Source organism: Lampetra planeri, chromosome 32 (assembly GCF_965212315.1).
Source record: "Lampetra planeri chromosome 32, kcLamPlan1.2.h2, whole genome shotgun sequence".
In the NCBI taxonomy this organism is placed as follows: Eukaryota; Metazoa; Chordata; class Hyperoartia; order Petromyzontiformes; family Petromyzontidae; genus Lampetra; species Lampetra planeri.
The window spans coordinates 10,343,087-10,364,035 of record NC_136138.1 but is presented as its reverse complement, the minus strand read 5'-3'; the positions used below and the strand labels follow the sequence as shown (position 1 = coordinate 10,364,035).

Here is a 20,949-nt window from a genome sequence, read left to right as displayed (position 1 = left end):
CTAGTGCTGTACTAGTGACGAATTGACCACGTTCTGTTTACGTGACAACCCTTACTAATTGGCTGTGTCGGGTGGTGGCGGGTTTAACGACACATTTATATATTTACGCGATGTAACCCAAAACACCTCTATGATGGATGATATTGGTCGCGAAAGCCTCCTGCGTGCTAAGTGGACCAGATGACGCCAAAAGGCGCATGCCTTTTGGCGTCATCTGGTCCAACCCATGTGAGACTAGGCTCTAAGGAAAGTTATGTTTTTTTTTGCATTATGACTGCAGATATTGTGGTCTATGCAAACATGACTCCTTGTAAAAAAGGTGTCAGTTTTGTTGCCAGATAGAAGGGTAAAAAAACTATTATCATATTTTTTACTGCCAAATGAGGTTCCAATGGTGAGGCATTGTGTTGTTAGGGGACAGGAATGCACTGACGTTGAATCCCAGCGCACTTCCCGCGAGCCGTGTCATACGCACAAGGAGACCGTTTGTTGTTTAGTTGAAGTTGTCTGAACGGGCATACTTGGGATGAAATCCCTTTGTGTTGTTGTTGTCGTTGTTCATCATCCCGGGACTCGCCCAATGCAACTCACGATGGAGACGTAACCGTGATTTAGCAAAGTAATGCGATGCGGTTTTTTCTTCCCCCTTTCTCCGTCCAAATTAAGCTCGCGGCTTTCCTATTCACTCGTTTTGTAATCACATCACGGCTTGTTAATCAGACCGGACAAAAAAATCGTTCGGGGATTGATTTTTTTCTCTTGAGCAAGTATAAATTCACCTGCCTCAAAGCCCAAAATGAGACAGCGCGGCACAAAGTTATTTTTGTGTGCACGCCGGAAAGAGAGATCTCTCTCTCTCCGCGGTGATACACTCCACAATGTCGTGGAGTGTATCAACTTGATGTGTTGTTGCTTTTTTATGCAGACAATGTCCTTGTAATATATATATTTTTTTATCATCGTCGTTACTATTATCGTTGAAGAGGATTTGATCCCAAAATGATATGCACATGCTCTTTGGTTCTTTTGGTAAAGTCACGAAAGTTAAAATAAATCTTTTTCATTAAATCTTTTAATTTTTTTATATTCACCTACGTCACTTTACCGAAAGAACCAAAGAGTATGGATCCTTGGAGTCACGAAAACTTCAAATCTAGGATATGCACATAGTTATCCCATAATTGAAATTGTAAAGGTGCGGCTCTGAAATGTCTTGCTTACACCCCCTGTTGACAGAAGGGCCTCCACTAGAGGGAGCTCTAGAGAGACCCTCTGGTGAGAATGTTGGCCTACTCTTCCACGCCAACTAGGCATCTTGGAAGAGGCGGGAATACCCACGCTTTACCTGGCCGTAAGTGACCTGCCGGTCGACTAACCGTGGTGCTGTCCATTTATAGTGGCAGACAGAGTAGAGAAACTTGACCCGGTGTTTGAACTGCCGTGCCGGGAGGTTGATCAGGCGACCTCTGGATTGCAAATGCAGTGTGTTCAACTGTGACGTTCTTCTTATTCATCTTATTGTTCTTCTTCTGTCTTTCATACAGCTGCTGATGTCTATGCAGAGCAACAAACTATGTATTCTTAGGTTTTTTTCGGTAAAGTCACGTAGGTAAAAAATAAAAAAATAAAAATTTATAAAAGTAAAATAAAATAAAAATCTAAAAAAAAATCACGACGTTTCAGAGGCAACACAAGCTTCCGTCTTCAGGTGGAACCGTCACAGCACGATTTCTGTATCAACCGTCACAGCACGATAGCTGTATCAAGTTACTTGATAGAGCTATCGTGCTGTGACGGTTCCACCTGAAGACGGAAGCTTGTGTTGCCTCCGAAACGTCGTGATTTTAATTTTATTTTTATTTTACTTTTATTAATTTTAAGTTTTTTACCTACGTGACTTTACCGAAATAACCTAAGAATATGAATCCTTGCAGTCACGAAAGCTTCAAATCTAGAATCAACAAACTACGATTTCACATCCAGGTGGTCAAGCCCAGATAACCGCAGCGTCAGAAGTAGTGGCGTTATACATTGTTACGATGTCTCCTTCGCATTTGTGGATCGGGGCATCGCGTCGTTATCCATTGTTACGGTCTGTTCTGGATGACCACAGTCGCGCACTGCTGCAAAGTTTTGTTTTACTTCCCATTTGTGGCATCAGCTATACGCATCTACTGCCACGCTTTGTCCTGTGGATGCGATTGAGGGTGGGCCATGAGCAGCTTCGTGGAAGATGAAATCCAGGGAATCATCGACGTTGGGTCTTTCACAAGGTGTTTGTGAGTTCTTCTGAACCGCGACTTTAAAGACCAAATAATGATTGCATATTTGTCATTGCTACTTTAGTACATTCTCAGTGCGTTGTAAAATCGACAAAGATCAGTCGTGGCTTATGCAGATTCTATTGATGTTCTATAATGTGCTAGAAGATTGCTATGTGGCGCATATTAAATCTAGTCTGTGCTTATAGCTATAAAACATTAACAAAAAACAACGACATTCATGGAGTTCAGCCCCCGCAAATTACAACCCAAAGGTGTGATTGCTTTCCCGCTTATGGCAGGGTCATCGTAAAGTTCTCAAATGATTTAAGTCTCATGGGAAACATTGAGAAACAATGGGCTCCCGTCATGATGTCCTTTCCCCGCACCTCCGAGTAGCACGGTTGGCCGTGTACGGTGCAAAAGTTTAACAGACAAACATCATTAGTGATGGATGGAGTGTGACACTAAGTTTGGCACAAGTGTGCGGAGCTCCAGTACCCTTTGCTGGTTATCGAGAGTAGTTGTAAGAGCTCGACGAGGTTAAATCTGCACCACCGATTAAGCAATAGGGTCGATGGCACATGCAGGGATGTCGTGCCGATAAAAGGCGACGTCCTCCGGCGTGGAAAGTTTTTACCGAGGTGACGTCTTCTCCTCTGGACATGGGTTGCAGGGCGGTTGCGGTGGTGGCCACTTCTGTCTCGCAGCAAGAAAAGGGCCTGGGTTCGATTCCCGACTCGGGTGCCTTCCTGCGTGGAATCTGTCTCCACCCCACCCCACCCCGTTCGGCTTTGTGCTTCCTCCAGGTTCTGCAGTTTTCTCCCATAGATTAATGCCAAAAACAAGTATAACCCGTAAAAACAAAGTTTTTCACTCTAAATCCTTTATATGCGTGGCGGCTAGAGTCCTCTCGTCCTCTGGCTTGAGATGGCTGCCACCTATGGGTCAGATGATTGCATGGCACCATTAAGCAATTGGTAATTAAATATAATTTTTTTGTCCTAAAAAGTGTAAAATTTTGGAAAAAAATTTTCACGAACATTAATTGTCACGCACAACGAGTCTGTGTGGAAAATGTCAGCTCGGTTGGATCACGGGAAGTGGGTTAAAAAACGACCGAAAGATTTGCACGGTCGTAAGCAAGCAAGCGAGCGTGCAAGTGAACTTAATATAAAGGATTTAAAAACAACAACCCCCACATGTAATGGACCCGGTAGTGGCACATGCATCCGAATGCCTGAAAAATAAACCTGCAAAAAATGCTCAATTGGAATTTCACGAAGCAGCCCTTTACTGTGAAAAACTGGCAGGACCTTTCCCGAGATTTTTTAAAATATATTTAATGACGCTTTCCTGCATATAGCCAAGCGCAGTAGTGACAATAACAACACTAATACTATTCTTGGTTCTTTCGGTAAAGTCACGTAGAAGGGAAATAATAAAAGAATATATATGTAAGCAGCGGAGTTAAAGTTAACACCTGCGTCCCAGATTAAATTACTTTACGCGTCAATTAGGCATCTGACACGGTCAAATGGCTACTGCATTATTGATTTGAGATATATCCCCCCACACTGGGGCTTGACGGCTCGGCAAACAGGCGCGTGTACACAGACCCAATCGCCCCGTAGTGAAACATGCAACGCTGGTTGACGTTGAGTCAACGTTGGTTGACATTGGGCCAACGTAAACCAACATTCGCGTGTTTTCCGCGTGCGTGTTATATCTTTCGCGACCAGTATTATCCATACTAAAGGGTTTTTTTGGGGGGGTTCGATCGCGTAAATATAAATGTGTCGTTAAACCCATCACCACCCAACACAGCCAGTTAGGAAGGTTTGTCACGTAAACAGAACGTGCCAATTAGTCACTACTTCAGCACTCCGGTGTGTTGGAGAGTAAACCCACAACATTTATAATTTGGTAACGACGTTTCGCTGGTAATTACAACCACCTTCATCAGGCAATTAGCCGGAATTGTGAAGACGGTTACCTGTTTCGGTCTTAAGTTGAGCTGTAAAATAACATTGTTATTATTTTACATGTTGCATCTGATATGTTAAAGAATAACAATTATATTTTACAGCTCTTTGTGAATCCACGATGCAAGGATTCCGCACACCGTGGCAGTTATGGGGATTGTTTGACCATACTTCACCACGCTGGTGAGCGCGAGTTGGTGAAGCTGCGTGGGGCCAGGACTGGCTCAGATGTTAGCCGTGGCCAGAAATCAAACTCAGCTCAGCAAATTCACAACACAGCGGTGTGTGAACGACTTCTCACCCCCTCCCCCCCATGATTTGTGTACATATCATCCTCCTCCATCATCATCAGCAGCCATGGTCAATCCACTGCTGGATGAAGGCCTTCCCAAGCCGCCACCATCCCACACGATCCCGCGATGTTGATAATCCACCTCGCGCACCTGCCACACGAGATGATCTTTGTGGCTCCATCTCCTCTGTAGCAAAAAACAACTCCTCTTGTTTGCATGTGTGTGCGTGTGTGTATGCAGCGCAGTACTAACAAATGGCGTAATGGTTAGAAAACACCAGACTTGCAATGCAGAGGTCACCGGTTCGATCCCATCCCTGCTCGGCTGTTGAAACAACGGCCTCAACGTTTCTCAACCTCCCCCCGGCCTCTGTCCACCCAGAAGCAGTCTCATCCGTGGGTATGTCACGTGTGGTGGGGTGAAGTTTGGGTACTCTGAGACCTCTGGTCAGCTTGCAAGAGTCGCCCAAACAGCCTCTGGCGGAGGCAGCTTCTGCCGCTAGTGGCGTGGAAGCGCAGTTGCAGGGCTGCGTCTTTGCCTACGTTATTACGTAATGCATGACCGGTACTAAAAATAAAATCACATTCCCCAGCCCGACGAGACGGCATGGTCTCGTAGGCAAAAAATAGGCGCACGCTCTTACGTGAGCCTCGCCATAGCCTCGCCATCCACGCACGAGGCTGCCACCGGTCTGCCACTAAAAGTCTGGACTTGTTTCGGCACAAAACGGGCCTCTGGATGGGTTACAGAGAACAACGGGACGAGCCCCGCGATCCGTCCGGCGAGGGGCTCTCTTTTCTAGTTATATATTTATTTATTTTTACGATCAGTGGAAACAAGAAGATGCTCGGTGTAGTCGGCACTTTGCTTCGTTCATCATTTCGTACATTTTTTTTATAACTTTGCTTAATGTAAACCCCCACCTCTCGCTCACTCTCTCGCTCTGCACGCAGCCCTTCTCGCAGTCCGACACGGCCTCTCAACTCCGGTCCTCGTGGCCCTCCCGCGCCCGCGGCCTCTTCTTTAGTCACCAATCGCATTTATTCGAACGCAAGTTGAAGCCGTGACGCAACGCAACGCACGCAACGCAGCGCTTCGAGTACTTTGTACAAGTCGGAGCTCGCCGTGCGTTCTGGCGACGCGCTTCGAGGAACGCTTTGCGAATCGCGTCACCTTTGCTCAACGTTAAGCCGTTGGGCAAGTGTGCCCTCGTTCAATCTTAATTTGGAGCTTTCGTGACTGCAGGGATTACTCTTTGGTTCTTTCGGTAAAGTCACGTATAAAGATAAAATAATACATTAAATAATAGCATACTACATTATTTAATTTATTATTTTATCTTTATACGTGACTTTACCGAAAGAACCAAAGAGTGTGCCCTCGTTCACTTGTATTCCTCCTTCTCCACTTCCGAGTAAAACGACTCATTCTAGATTTGAAGCTTTCGTGACTGCAAGGATTCATACTCTTAAGTTTTTTTTGGTAATGTCACGTAGGTAAAAAAGAAATAATAAAAAGAAATACTTTTATTTCTATTATTTTTTCTATTATTTTTGTTATTTATTTTAATTTTTTACCTACGTGACTTTACCGAAAAAACCTAAGAGTATAATACGACTCACTCAGAGATCGTATTTCGCTATGCTGTGCCAGCCCTATATTTAAACAAACACACGTGATGCGATTTCTTTGTTTCAGAAATCGTCGGTGACCGTGCTGAGCACCACAGAATGAGACTATTTATTTATAGTGGAGGAAATGACTGTGCTGGCGATTCACGTAGTCACCACAGCTGACTTCCAGCATACAGGATCAATTCTAGATTTGAAGCTTTCGTGACTGCAAGGATTCATATTCTTAGGTTTTTTCGGTAAAGTCACGTAAAATTAAATTAATACAAGTAAAATAATCGTGATTTTTATTTTATTTTTATTTTACTTTTATTAATTACATTTTTTTACCTACGTGACTTTACCGAAAAAACCTAAGAATATGAATATACAGGATCAACTTTACTAAAACAATAAGACTATGATTCAAACGCAAACCACTTCGATCATTCTCCTCTGTAGCTGCTTGCAGTTCTGCTACGGGACCCTTCGTAAATTGTCGGAAACCGACGACGCTCCCGGCCGGCACGTGGGCCGAAACGTCGGACATCGCACAGCCAAATCAACTCGACCGGCGTCATTAAGGGCGGCGAGTTTCCTGGTCACCAACAGACAACGACACAGAAGCCCCTTCGTCGAATCACGTCGCCTGCAAAGCAGCCACAGCAGCAGTAGCAGCAGCAGCGTCCACATCATAATCCACATTTAGCTTGTCCCCCCACGTGGCACAGCAGGCGTCACCGCTACTCCCCCACCCACGCGGCTGCCGCTGCTGCTAATTCTGCCAGCGCAGGGGTTAAACCTCTAAGAGCTTGGCGGACGTTCAAGAGATGAGATGAGCCCTTCTGCTTCCTGCCCGATGCCCGCTGCCGTTAGGAGGCTTGTGTGTTGTGCGTGCGCTGGGTGACGTGCGGCTCGGGCAATGTCACTTCGTTGGCTGGCACGGACGCGTGCCCGTCGCGCTGTCCATATTTAGGGATTTTTTCCCATCGCCCGCGACGCGGTGGCCGAGGCGTGAAGCTAGCGGCCGCAAACTACAAACTCAACTATTTTTATTTGACCAGGTAAAGCCCACTGTGCGTTTTTTGGCGTCATCTGGTCGAACACCGTATGAGACTGGGCTCTAAAGAAAGCTGTCTCTGGTGTGGACCAATCAGTTTCAAGGACAATGCATAAATTATCAGAGTATTGTTTTTTGTTGGCATTTGACTGCAAGTATTGTGGTTAATGTAAGCATTATTCCTTGTAAAAGGTGTCAGTTTTGTTGCCAGAAAAAAGGGGGAAAACCCTATTAGTATGCAGTTCTTTTTCAGAAGCGGCCTGGTCATCGCAAACGATACCTCAACGAAGTGGCTTGTCGCGTGGAAATTTACAGCGGTTCAATGCTCTTAACGCGTGACGTTGATTCTTAATGTGGAGGGAAAACCCGCAGGACCCGGAGAAAAATCCACGGGAAGACACGCAAACTCGAAATATACAGCAGGCGTCAGGGTCGGGATTGCACCCACGACCTCCTGTATATCAAGCGAAAGAGTTAACATCTCACCACCACCACCCCGCGATTCAGAGTCGCTGATCAATTAAATAAATGTTTTCACGCTTTCCACCAAATGTTGATCAATGCTAATCCATAGCTGTCAACCCCTTATCAGTGCCCTGCCTTATTACAGACCAATTCAGACCTCATTGGTCACCCCGTGCCCTTATAAATCTCAACGTTCATCCTACAAGCCCCATCATCACAAGGGAGAAACACAAAGACACAATGCTGCCCGTATTGAAACGGCTGTACGCCGTATGGACCTGAAAACTCAATCTCCCTGTACAAGAATACGCGGTGTAAACCGTATGGGTATGGGTTGACAGGTATGTCCGACTTTGTCCATCTGTCTGTCTGTAACATGGGGTGTGTTGTGTTGATATTAGGGACTTATCGTATAGAAAGATAGGTAGAGTGATTAAAGTGTTTCTCAAAACTCGGCTGTAAAGAACCAGCGATAGCTTGTAAACCTTGTTTCTCAAGGCCAGAGGTGTGGACTCGAGTCATGTGACTTGGACTCGAGTCAGACTCGAGTCATGAATTTGATGACTTGCGACTCGACTTGGACTTGCATAACAATGACTTTGTCCCACCTATGAGATGTGGACTCGAGTCATGTGACTTGGACTCGAGTCAGACTCGAGTCATGAATTTGATGACTTGCGACTCGACTTGGACTTGCATAACAATGACTTTGTCCCACCTCTGCTCAAGGCTATGGCGTCACACACTATGCATGCACCTGTCACACTATAGGTGACACATATGACATCATCTCGCATCGGCACGTCACATGTTGTGTCGCTACCTCGTTTTGTGACTCAGAAGGTAACGTTATTGTGCCGAATTAAATAAACGTGCTTCCAAATGCAAACTCTCGTTGGATAGTATTACAGAACCTATGCGTTTGCATCTTTTGCTGCATTTAACATGGTGGTGGACTGTGATGCCTCTGGTGGCCGTAGAGATTATTGCATTCAACACGTCTATACAGTTACTGTATATCAACATCAGCTCAAGCCTCCCCTAAATCACGTGACTTGTGTGTGTGGCCACCACAACTCTGAATACCTCCCCTATCCCCCGCCCCCTGTGAGAACAGCACCGCCCACTGTGAAAACAGACGCCGCCCACAATGAAACACAGCCCCGCCCACTGTGAAAACAATCCCGCCCACTGTGAGAACAGCCCCGCCCACTGTGAAAACAGACGCCGCTCCACGCATCGTTGAGGCCCTCTTTCTCCCGATCCCAGTGGCGTAGTAACGACATTATCAGCTCGGAGGTGCGGCAATCGGTCAGGTATGGCCCAATGTTTGATTTGTCTCGCACGGTCGCACCCAGGCGATTATATATCGTGGATCTTCTTGTCGAATCACATCATTAAGCATTTCGTAAAAATTTATTTGAAACCGCCTTTTAAATACGTTTTCGTTTTTTGACACTGTTGGTAGTTGTCAAGGTGACCCCAACTCGTAGCTTTGGCCACCAGGGGGGGGGGGCAGGGCACCCCCTTGCCCCCACACTCGTTAAGCTCCTGCCCGATCCTCATCTCTCCTGACCCTCTCTGCTCCCGCGCCTCCGTTCCTTTTCCACCCCTTTTATGATTATTTCCCATTCTTTCTCTTCTCCCTTGCCATGTCCTGTTCCTTTTTCTTTATCCATCCATTGAATCCTTGACTCTACGTCTCTACCCTTGGTGTGGCCGCGGGAAAGTAAAAAAATAACAAATTGATTCATATCCACGCGGTTCGATGCACACACGGTGATCCTAGGATCTGAATTGATGAATCGATGGATCATTCCCTCTCCCATAAATTATGCATCAGGACTGTTACACCTTCCTTTACAGACATCCCGTTGTGTTTATTTTGATTTTTGAGATGTGATGCTCTTGCTCTCATTGATTTTGTATTCCATGTGTAATGTATTTTTTGAGCACATCGCATTGATTTTCACTGTCCAGGGCTTTTATATACGTATAAATATCTATAAAAATGAATGTATCGTTCTTTGAAATGTGTGCTGCTTATTTTGTTTTCAGATTGTGAGCATAACTCACAATTTTCCGCTTCTAAATCTTGAGCAAAGGTTGGATAGATGAACGGAGCAAATAAAACCGCTCTCATTCATTTACCAAGACGGAATGTTCCATATCTTTGTGAACGCAGCATCCCTTCTGCGACAAAGTGGCCTCTTGAGATTTTTTAAAAATTAATTTCAAACGTTAAGCATATTCCAAACTGGTGGCTCGTTTAATTTGTGCTACGTATCCTCTTGCAAGACGTCCAGTTGGCGTGGATGAATTGACCAAAACACCGTCGAGAGCAGTGGCTCTGTCGGACAGACAGCTGTCTTGCTGTCTTTCCGACAGACATGTTCTTCACCTGAGGACGGCTGCTTGTGTTGTGGCCGAAACGTCGTGAGAATTATTTTAGCTGTCTTTCCGACAGACCTGTTCTTCACCTGAGGACGGCTGCTTGCGTTGTGGCCGAAACGTCGTGAGAATTATTTTATTATGTTTTATTTTTATTATTTTATTATTTCCCTTCTACGTGACTTTACCGAAAGGACCCAGAAGAATTATAATAATGTTTCATTATATATAGGACGTCGGCGTTCATGCAAAGAGCATCTCAAAATCATTCAGGAGCCACAGACAAGCCTATGGTGAAGCCTTCCTGCTTGCCCAAGCTCTGCAGTCCTCTGTGTGTCAAGATGTTTTCTGCCAATGAATGAGTGTTTATACACGTGGGAGGAAACCAGAGCACTGAGAGAAAACCGCACGCGTGCGATGGGAAAAGACTCACACAGAAGGGACAGACGCACGCTTGGATTGACATTGAGATACAGAAGTAGAAACATGGATTCTTCTTTTTCTTGTTCGTCCATCATAGTTGATGATGACCATGGCACGTTTGTCATTAGAGAACGTACGTGACGTGGATCGGGCGTTGCTGCCTCGTGCTACGTTAGTAAATCACGTGACCTGCGCGTCTCTCTGGCAAACAAACGAAGCAGCTGCAAACCACGGAGAGCCTTGATTTCATGTGATGGAACCTCGCTCAATGGTACTGTGCTGACCTCTACTGACTAGCCACGTGCTTGTCCTGGGCTATTCTTACGTTGTGCAGAAATGTGCTCTCGCCAGCGATCGGCACACGCCTCCTCCGTTAGCGCTCGTGCTGGGGATTTTAATCTTGGACGGAAGTTTTCGCTTTATGGCTTTCAATCGCTCGATATCGGTGTAAGCCCCTGCCACCACTTGCTCAGGCTGCTGCTGGTGGAAGGGCTTCCACTGTGTGTATATATGTATGTTTGCCGAACTTCTCTCGCACCGTACGTAGCCAACCGCGCTAATCGGAGGTACGGGGGGGGGAGGACAACAAACTAAACACAAAAAGCAGTTCTAAAGAAATTAGTTTTCAGCCGAGATTTAAAAGTGCATCGAGCTAGAGTGAGGATCCACATTGTACCCCACCAGGCGATCGACTCAGCGAGGCGTACCGATTTATAGCTGCTGGGTGATCAAAGGTGGGGGTGGATTCAAACGAAAAAAAAACTTTTTTGTCTTAACTGCGGCGCTGGGAGATCGGATGGAGTTGAACCGGTGACCTCTGCATTGCAAGTGCAGCGATAGTTTTACTCCAAGACACCAACAACATCAAATGCTCTCCACCCCCACCCCCTCCACACGGTGACGTGCCACTTCAGTTCCTGGACACGAGAAGGGTGAGCGAGGCAGGGATCAATTGGGAAACGCAAGGCCGTAATCGTAAATCATTGTGACGGCGTGCCAGTCGGCGCGTATTAACTACTACTCGCGAGTGGTCTGCCCGAGTGAATAATGCACAACTCATTTCTTGTGAAAAGGTAACGGCTTGAAGCGTTGAGCACTTCTCGTCAGCGCTTACGTTATATATACACACACACACGACTACTCTCCCGTAAGTTATGGCAACTTCCCAACTGGTGTGCAACTGCGGTCATCCACAACAGACCTTACGACGCACAGCGACGCAATGCGCCGATCCACAAATACGTCGCCTCGACAGACCTGGTCTTCACCTGAGGACGGCTGCTTGCGTTGTGGCCGAAACGTCGTGAGAATTATTTTATTAGGTTTTATTTTTATTATTTAATTATTTCCCTTCTACGTGACTTTACCGAAAGAACCAAGAAGACGAAGGAGACGTTCACGGCGACGCACACTCCTAGCGGTGACGTTCAGATGGTCAAGCCCAGATAACCTGGCGCCGCGGTTCTGTGGGCTTGATCACCTGCATGTGAAATCGCAGTTGTTGTTCTGCATCCACATTATCTGGCGGTACGTGGTCTGGCCCAGCAAACAGGGCAATGCTGGCCCAACGTTGTCGGCTCAACGTCTGTGCGTGGTCCGAGACGTTTGGAGAACGTTGACCCAACAATTCCACGTTTGGCCGGCTAATTGCTTCATTCTTGTCATTATTGTGCACTCATCAGTTCTCGCGATGTCTGCCAGCCTCTCCTTGCTGCTCGCATACCTGTCGACCCCTTATCACAGTGCCCTACCTTATTACAGACCAACTCAGACCTTGTTGGTCACCCCGTGCCGCCTTATAAATCTCAACGTTCATCCTACAAAATCGCATCACAAGGGAGGAACACAGACACAATTCGTTTTGCCCGTATTGAAACGGCTGTACGCCGTATGGACCCGAAAAGTGAATTTCCCTGTACAAGGATACGGGGCGAACCGTCTGTGTTGACGGCTGTGTGGTCGTGTGACGCTACAGGAGGCATCCCACCTGTTTTGGCGGTGCCATCAAATGTCGGCGCTCTAAATAGAAACTGCAGTTGGGTTGGCTGCATAGCGAAACAATAACGACATTAGAATTAATTATAGCCCTGGTGTCAATCCACTGCTGGATGAAGGTCTCCCCCCCCCACGACCATACTTCACCACGCCGGTCAGCGGATTAGGAATTATTCGCTCGTATCAGTGGTAAAACTAAACAAGTTCCACAACGGTGAAGTGCTCCATTTGAGTGTGAGCACGTAACGGGCATTACATACGCACAGCGACGGCACGGCCCCGAATTACAATGTGTCCTGTGAAGGGCACATTGCATGAAACGTCGCCTATTGCATATTTCTTTCCACCCTTGAAGACCACGCACAGAGTGTTAGTGGCACGTCTCGAGTTCTTGTGTTTTAATAACAAGTACGGCATCACAGTACTGCATCACAGCATTGAATGTTAACTATTATAAAGCAGCATACAGGGCAGTTTATACTCTATGGTTTTTTCGGTAAAGTCACGTCGGTAAAAAATAAAATAAAAATAAATTTAAATGAAAACAACTAAATTAAATCACGACGTTTCGGAAGCAACACAAGCCTCCGTCTTCAGGTGGAACCGCCACAGCAAAATCGCTGTAGTGAATAACGAGAGCTGTTTAGAGAACCGTGATTATATAGGGTAAAGAAACGTCGTGGTTTAATTTAGTTGTTTTCATTTTAATTTATTTTTATTTTACTTTTTACCTACGTGACTTTACCGAAAACCCCAAAAACTATGGACCCTTGCAGTCACGAAAACTTCAAATCTCGACGGGCAGTATATGTCTGTAGGGGGCCGGGGGTCAAAGTTCGAGACACCGGGCAGCAGAGCCCCCCCCGCCCCCACCACGCAGAGAGCCTCTCGCTTTCATGCAGCCCCTGCTGGCGAGCGCCGTGAGTGGTGAACTCAGCTCGCAATGCTGCCCTCCCCCCCCGTGGGGAGAACGGCGATAGACACCGCTGTGAACAGCGAATCGGAGGTGAGGTGGGGAAGTACAGAAAACTAAAAACAAATAAATGCAACACAAAAAGCGGTGCATTTGTTCGTCGACGTTTACAAACTGCAATTGAGGTAGCCGATACAATTGTTCGTCGTTGTGTGTGCCTGTTGTTTTGATGCCGTTTCTAAATTTGTGTATTCATTTATTTTATTTTGCTCGGTTGTAGTATTTTAATTTGATTGCTAGCGGCTGTATATTGGATTTGGTCCTCGTATATAATTAATGTGAAAATTTGTGGGATGCCATTATCATGAATGAGGCTATTAAAATGATAACTGTATTCACTACTTGATTACCATTCAACACTTGTCTTTCTCCCACTTCTGACAATATAACACGGCGTTGTTTTAATTTGCCACGAGCATATTCTCCCCCTCTCCCCTGTATTATTGAAACAAAAGTTGGGGGTGCGTTTTACAATCAGGTATCTGTGTGTGCGTGCGCTTGTGATCAGATCCGTATGCCCACTGACAACGGGCGTAAGTGTGTGGGGTACATCTAACTTTCCAGCAGCCTCTTGTAATCAGTAGAATACGGCAACAGTAATTTGCATACCCTCTATATATCCACTGCATGTGTCGTGAGACGGATACAGCTATCGTGCTGTGACGGTTCCACCTGAAGACGGAAGCTTGTGTTGCCTCCGAAACGTCGTGATTTTTATTTTATTTTTTATTTTACTTTATTAATTTTTTACCTACGTGACTTTACCGGAAAAAACCTAAGAATACGGAGGAAGAGATTGATCGTCGTTTGGCCGTTGTCTGTCCCATGCTGGATGAAGGTCCCCCCCCACACTGTTGCCATCCCTCACAGCTGATCTCATCCCTCCAGCTCCTGCGGTCAGCTTCCTCTTGGATGAATTATCTCTGCTTTGGCTGCCGTTCCAACGCCAGCCAGCCTCAACCTAATTTACGAGAAACATTTATAACTTACAAACCGCCTCGTCAAGCCACTGCGTGTGTCGCGAGCGTCGGAATCAATGACAATCGATGGGTTTATTCTTACACGCATTACATCGCTTTAGCATGGAGGAGGAAATTGGAACACCTAGAGCAAAAAAACACACGTACAAAGGGATAACTTTCAGAGCTCCGCTACAGACAGATTTCAGGATCCTTTGGTCTGCTGCCATCTGACCGCCACCACCAGCCCAGTGTGAAAACCCCCCAGTTGGTTGACTGCATTGCTGAGAAACTCGGCAGTTGCCGATAAATCACAATGTGACATGAATACTCTGTTGGAAAACTTTTAATCTCTGGTCAACTTTAAAGACCTCGGTATCTGTGTCATGTGCTGATTTCAAGTCCCCATCTTGCATTGGAAAGTCGCCTCCTCCAAGCTCGTACGCGGGTGAATTTCCCCCCTGTCTTAGAACGACCTTTGTTGACTCTTAGGGTCAGCATCCATTACGAACCAGCACTCATCCACTTTTGGGGTTATCTGCAATTCAGATTCCTGGAAAACAAATCATAAAACCCCAGCAACAAACATGTCCAATGTATTTGATTTACAAGAAAATAAACAAACCTATCTTATACAATTTGGAGTACGATTCCAGGAACATGTAGTCACAAGCTGAAGGTCCCTTTGTTTCTCATGCCAGATTACGTTTTTTTTTATTTGCTGGAGCGAGCCACCGGGACGTCGCACCTCCATTCCACGACAACTTAGTTCTGGCCACCTTACGCATTTCGAACTCGCTGAGAATTCAGGCCCTAACTTGTCTCTCTCCTCTGCCACCTCCACCCGACTTCCCCCTCCCCCTCCCCTCTCCCACGTGGGCTCCGTGCCGTGTCCGCCGGCGCCGTGCCCCAGATGGTGGGCGACTCGTCGAAGGCGCGCCGCGAGGTGGAGCTGCACGCCCGCGCCTCGGGCTGCCCGCACATTGTGCGCCTCGTGGACGTCTACGAGAACACGAGTCAGGGCAAGGCGTGCCTGCTCATCGTCATGGAGTGGTGAGTTCACCGGCCCATCACGGCCCCCCCCACCCTCCAAATCACCGTGCGTCGCACGCGCGGCCGCGCTGTGGCGGTCGGCACGCCGGATTTGCATGTTTAGATTTTCACGCCGCTACGGTTGGAGAGATCTTCTTGGTTCTTTCGGTAAAGTCACGTAGAAGGGAAGTAATAAAATAAAAAAAGTCAAACATAATAAAATAATTCTCACGACGTTTCGGCCACAACGCAAGCAGCCGTCCTCAGGTGAAGACCAGGTCTGTCTGTGAGGACGGCTGCTTGTGTTGTGGCCGAAACATTGTGAGAATTATTTTATTATGTTTTATTTTTATTATTTTATTACTTCCCTTCTACGTGACTTTACCGAAAGAACCAAGAAGATGAATCCCTGCAGTCACGAAAGCTTTAAATCGAGGTTGGAGAGATGTTAACTCCCTCGCCTGGTATGCAGGAGGTCGTGACTGGCAGGGCGTGGGCAGCCCTTCGTGCCGCGGTCGTGAGTTCGATCACGACCCCGATGCCTGTTGTATATTTAGAGTTTGCGTGGTCTCTCTCTCTCTTTCTCCCCATGGTCGCGTGGATTTTTCTCCAGGTCCTCGAGTTTTCCCCTCCACATTTACAATCGACACGCGTTTAGAGTATTTGGCTGCGATACATTTCCACGCGATAAGCCACTTCGTTGAGCTATCATTTGTGGCCAGGTCGCTTCGAAAAAGAGCGAAATAGTTCAGTGGGGCTTACCTGGTAAAATAAAATGCAGTTCATAGTTTAGATGATTGTGCAAATTTCGATTTAAAGCTTTCGTGACTGCAGGGATTCATCTTCTTGGTTCTTTCGGTAAAGTCACGTAGAAGGGAAATAAAAAAAATGAGGATTTGCTGCTTGCGTTGTGGCCGAAACGTCGTGAGAATTGTATTTTATTATGTTTTATTTTTATTAATTTATTATTTCCCTTCTACGTGACTTTACCGAAAGAACCAAGAAGATGATTGTGTAAATTTCTTAAGTCGCCCTCGCCTCTGTCCACTCAGCAGAAATAATTTGTTTAGTCACGGTTCGTCGATCGACAGTCAGGTCGTGTGTGGTGGGGTCAAGTCTGGGGTAGTATTCCTCCTCTCCCAAGACGGTTTGCCAAACAAAAAAATGGGCCTTCTAATGACTCTTGCTATTCCATTGGAACCTCATTTGCCAGTAAAAATATGATAATTGTTTTTTTACCCTTCTATCTGGCAACAAAACTGACACCTTTTTTTACAAGGAGTCATGTTTACATAGACCACAATACCTGCAGTCATAATGCAAACAAAACACATTACTCTGATAATGTGCACTGTCCTTGAAGTTGATTGGTCCACACCCGAGACAGCTGTCTCGGGTGTGGACCAATCACTCTTGTTATTGTTATTAACATCATCAATGTATTTCCTCATCACAAACCCTTCACCAACCCGCACTGACCAGCATGGGCAAAGTTCGGTTATGCCGCCCCATGTCTGGCAGGGCACGTGTGGGCAGCCCTTCGTGCCGCGGTGGCTTTTGCATGTGGCCACAAACGATTATTGCCGGTAGCGGTTTCGCGCAGGGCGCTGTTAGCCTGGCAAGAACCGAGTTACGTTCCAAGCCGAGGCTTACGTCAGCGACGAGCAATGTCAGAAGCAGGGGTTTACCCTCCTTCACGAACCCGCATTGACCAGCGTGGTGAAGTACGGTTACAAAAAAGAATAACACCAGCCCCGTGGTCGACAGCGCGTTTGGAAGCCTTCGTCCATAGGTGGATTGAGAATGGCTGGAATTTATTTTTTATTTTATTTCCCCAACTATTTATATATAGCCACGAAGGACACACGTCCCAAAACAATATGCCGGATTGCATTTTCCTCCAGGCTAAATCAAGATTCAGATTCTGGAGAGGAAAATATCCACAGTCAAACTCGTTTTGACGTCTGCATCGGTGTTCGTGGTCGTGCCGTTCGGCGCGATGTCCGACGTTCCGTGGAGCTCCTCGAGCAACTTCAAGCGGGTAGTCTCTCAACTCATTTCGACTCGCAATTTGGCGCACGTCCGCCTGGCAGCACGTTCCCCGCCACCGGCTCTGAAGTCACCGCGCCGTCTTTCCCGAGCGTTACATCCAAGGCCGTGTCGTACTGGGAGTCCCTGAGAGTGATGTGGCGCTGTTGGCGAAGGAATCTCTCTAAGTAATGAGCTGTGCGGTGCCGTGTGAGCGCCGATTCTGAATGACCGGGCACTCAACCGGACGTCTGCGAAAAATATCTTCATAGCTCATCGGACTCCTGCAGCCCAAATAACAGATTCTGATTGCGAGATGCCAGGGGGTGCTCAGGAAGGCGATGAGCCTGTCAGCCGATTCTGCGTCGTAATGTGCCACTGAGATTCTCCCGATTTCGTTACATATCCTCGCCTGGCTAGCCGGTTTGCATGAACTAAGATGCAAAACATGTTCTCAAGAGATATAGTTTGTGATAGTCAGGGCCTTGCAAAAATCCAATCAATAAAAGTCAAAGGTGCAGTCCTGCAATTGCTGACGGAAGGGCTTACTGTTCCATGCCGGCCAGACGTCTTAAGAGATGGAAGTACCACCCACATTTAGCCTCACCACGTGAGCCCTGCCCGTTGTGGTGTGACCGTGCGTACTGCTGGCTGCACCAGAGGCCGTGGGAGGGGAGGTGCGGTGGGAAAGGTTCAGAGCAGAGGTGGTTCCACCAGCCCACAAGGGATTATTGTGTCCGTCCGTCCGTCGTGCATCCAAAAATGGGAGGGGTGAGGCTGGGTGGAGAGGGGAGGGTGGGGATGGGCTGGGTGGGGAGGGTGGGGAGGGGCTGGGTGGGGAGGGTGGGGCTGGGTGGGGGGTGGGAGGGGTGGGGCTGGGTGGGGAGGGGCTGGTCACCCCGTGGTGCCCTTATACAACTCAACGTTTAACCTACTCACGCTGGCTTGTGACCGCCCTCACAGTCGGCCATATTTGCGGAATACAGCACGCCGCCATTGACCCTGGCCATTGACCGAGCAAACCAACGTTCCTACCAGCTCCCTCCGCAGGAATGTGTTTTGATTTGGGAATGCCAAGCCGAGGAACGGGACGTGTCTGAGAGTATCACAAGAGAGGAGATGGAGCGACGGAATCGGCTCGTGTGCAGGTGCTATCTGGATTTCTACGTATCGCAGGATCGTGAGGGATGGCAGATGCTGGGAGAGGCATGTATCCAGCAGTGGAGAGACCATGGCTCACGGGGTTAATTTGAGAGGTAGAGATAACAGAAGCAGTGGAGGGACTTTCACACAGGCTCATGGCCACTGCTGAGTAAAAGATCATTACGATGTGTTTATGTTGAACTTCTTTCGTATTGTACTTTGCCAATCGGGCTAATCAGTGGCACGGGGGAAGGACAACACAACTAAACACAAAACGCAGGCCTAAAGAAATTAGTTTTCAATCGAGATGAGTTAAAGGTGCATGGCTCCAGTGGCTTCCTAATGTCAGACGGAAGAGCGTTCCAGACGGGCACAGAAGCACGCGACGCATGAATGCGAATTGTGTTACAGTCGTCAACTATGAATCAACTGTGAGTTATCGACTTTTATGAATAACATCAGGCTGTGGACAAAATCGCGACGTGCCCGAGCTCATGTTGTTTTGCTGCTAGCAGCGTTTACAAAAAAAGAAATCAATCATCTCTTACAAACAAACACGCATAATTTCTGCATAAATCTGGCGGAAAATGTGATTCGACTCCAGTAAGCTTTTTCTTTTGCCGATCCCGGCAAAAGAGGCAATTCACCATCAACGGATGAGTTTTGAGTCGTCGCAAGCAGAGAAAACTCGGAATTGGGAATTGTCATCGTTTGTCACGAACTACCGTGGTTACGGGAGCTGCCCCGTAGCGAGGGCTGACCACCACGTGATGCTGCACGGTGATTGTTGGCATTTTCCAGCAACGGGGAAAGAAAAAAAGTTAAAACGTCGTTGGAACTTGGTGTGAAAATATCCTCCATAATGCATAGGTTGTCGTTTTAGAATATCAAGGAGATTATTTTTTAAATATTTATTTATATCGTATATTTTATATTTTCTGTTTCACAGTGACGTAGACCCACTGCTGACGCAGGGCGACGTCTCACTTTAAGCTGTCGTTTAGTTTGCGAAGGAATTAATTCCACTTTAAGGTTAATGGAAAAACGTTCCGTTTGCGTTATGAAAATCTAGACATTTTGGTTTCCAAGTTGACGTTGCTCCTTTTATTTGATGGTTATATTTAATATTTCATAATCTTGCTCTTTATAAGTTTTTAGTTTTTTCTTCTTGGTTCTTTCCGTAAAGTCACGTAGAAGGGAAATAATAAAATAATAATAAGAAAACATAATAAAATACAATTCTCACAATTGTATTTTAGTGAGAATTGTATTTTATTATGTAATATTTTTATTATTTTATTATTTCCCTTCTACGTGACTTTACCGAAAGAACCAAGAAGATGAATCCCTACAGTCACAATTGTGAACTTACGTTCACGAACCTCTTCTGTAATACTATGCAAATGTTTTTTTTGCAATTTTCCACATATGGAAGATGCTGCACGGGTTTTTGTTAGCTAATAATATAATTGCTGGTGTATGCCCACGCTTGAAATGAAGACGAGTTCTTCACAATAAAGGTTTTTGTGTTCAATCGCGTAAGTATGTGTCGTAACCCCTCCACCACCCTACACAGCCGGTACGGTTTGTCACGTGAACAACAACGCCAATCAGTTTACGACTTTCAGCCCACCGGTGTGTTGGAGAAGTAAATCTACAACATTTACAATTTGAGTAGTTCGACGTTTCGCTGGTAACTACATCAACCGGCGTCATCGGGCGAATTGTGACGTGGTTCTGTTCGCGTGCGTTTTTGCCGGCGAGGCAGAGGTCGCAACCGGGTACCCGATACCCGTACCCTACCCGATACCCGGCTACCCGTACCCGGCCAGGTACGGGTACGGGTACCCGTTTGCGACTCTGGTGCGGCCGGGTACGGGTAGGCCGTGAGTCACTGGTGAGTAACCGTTTGTCACTCATTTCGGGTAGGGTACGGGTAGGGAACGGGTACCCGTACCCGGCCGGGTACAGGTACGGGTACCCATTTGCGACCCTGGTGCGGCCGGGTACGGGTAAGGAATCAAAACCCGTTTGCGACCTCTGCGGCGAGGCTTCTGTCCTTGAAACGAGCAGCAGCGCGTTTCGTGGCGGTGTTGCAGCACAACATCGACAGCGGGGAGACAAAGGCGGCCCCGGGCGTGGTGGTGCTGTCCAACCCGCCCCGTCTTGTACCGTGCCGGCCTTCATAGGCGCTGCTTGCCTGCCGAGGCTACACGGGGGACCTTTGTGTTTGTTTTCTAGGCGGTGACTCGACGCCTTATGTCAGGGCGCGTAACGCGACGGCGATATCCGATCTGGATGAGAAACGTCGCTCGGTGTTGTGTTCGCTAA

At 47.0% G+C, this 20,949-nt stretch overlaps 1 protein-coding gene across 2 annotated transcripts in view; it reads left to right on the top strand.

The window, feature by feature from the left end:
• The window catches only part of LOC144729450 (MAP kinase-activated protein kinase 2-like), a 67,737-nt gene that overhangs the window by 23,457 nt on the left and 23,331 nt on the right, over positions 1-20,949 (top strand). For both annotated transcript variants that reach the window (XR_013587705.1, XM_078609749.1), the window contains exon 2: positions 15,329-15,468. Coding sequence is in view for 1 of the 2 variants with exons in the window: in XM_078609749.1 (XP_078465875.1) it covers positions 15,329-15,468 (140 nt within the window). In the remaining variant the exon portion in view is untranslated. The remainder of the gene's footprint in view (positions 1-15,328; positions 15,469-20,949) is intronic.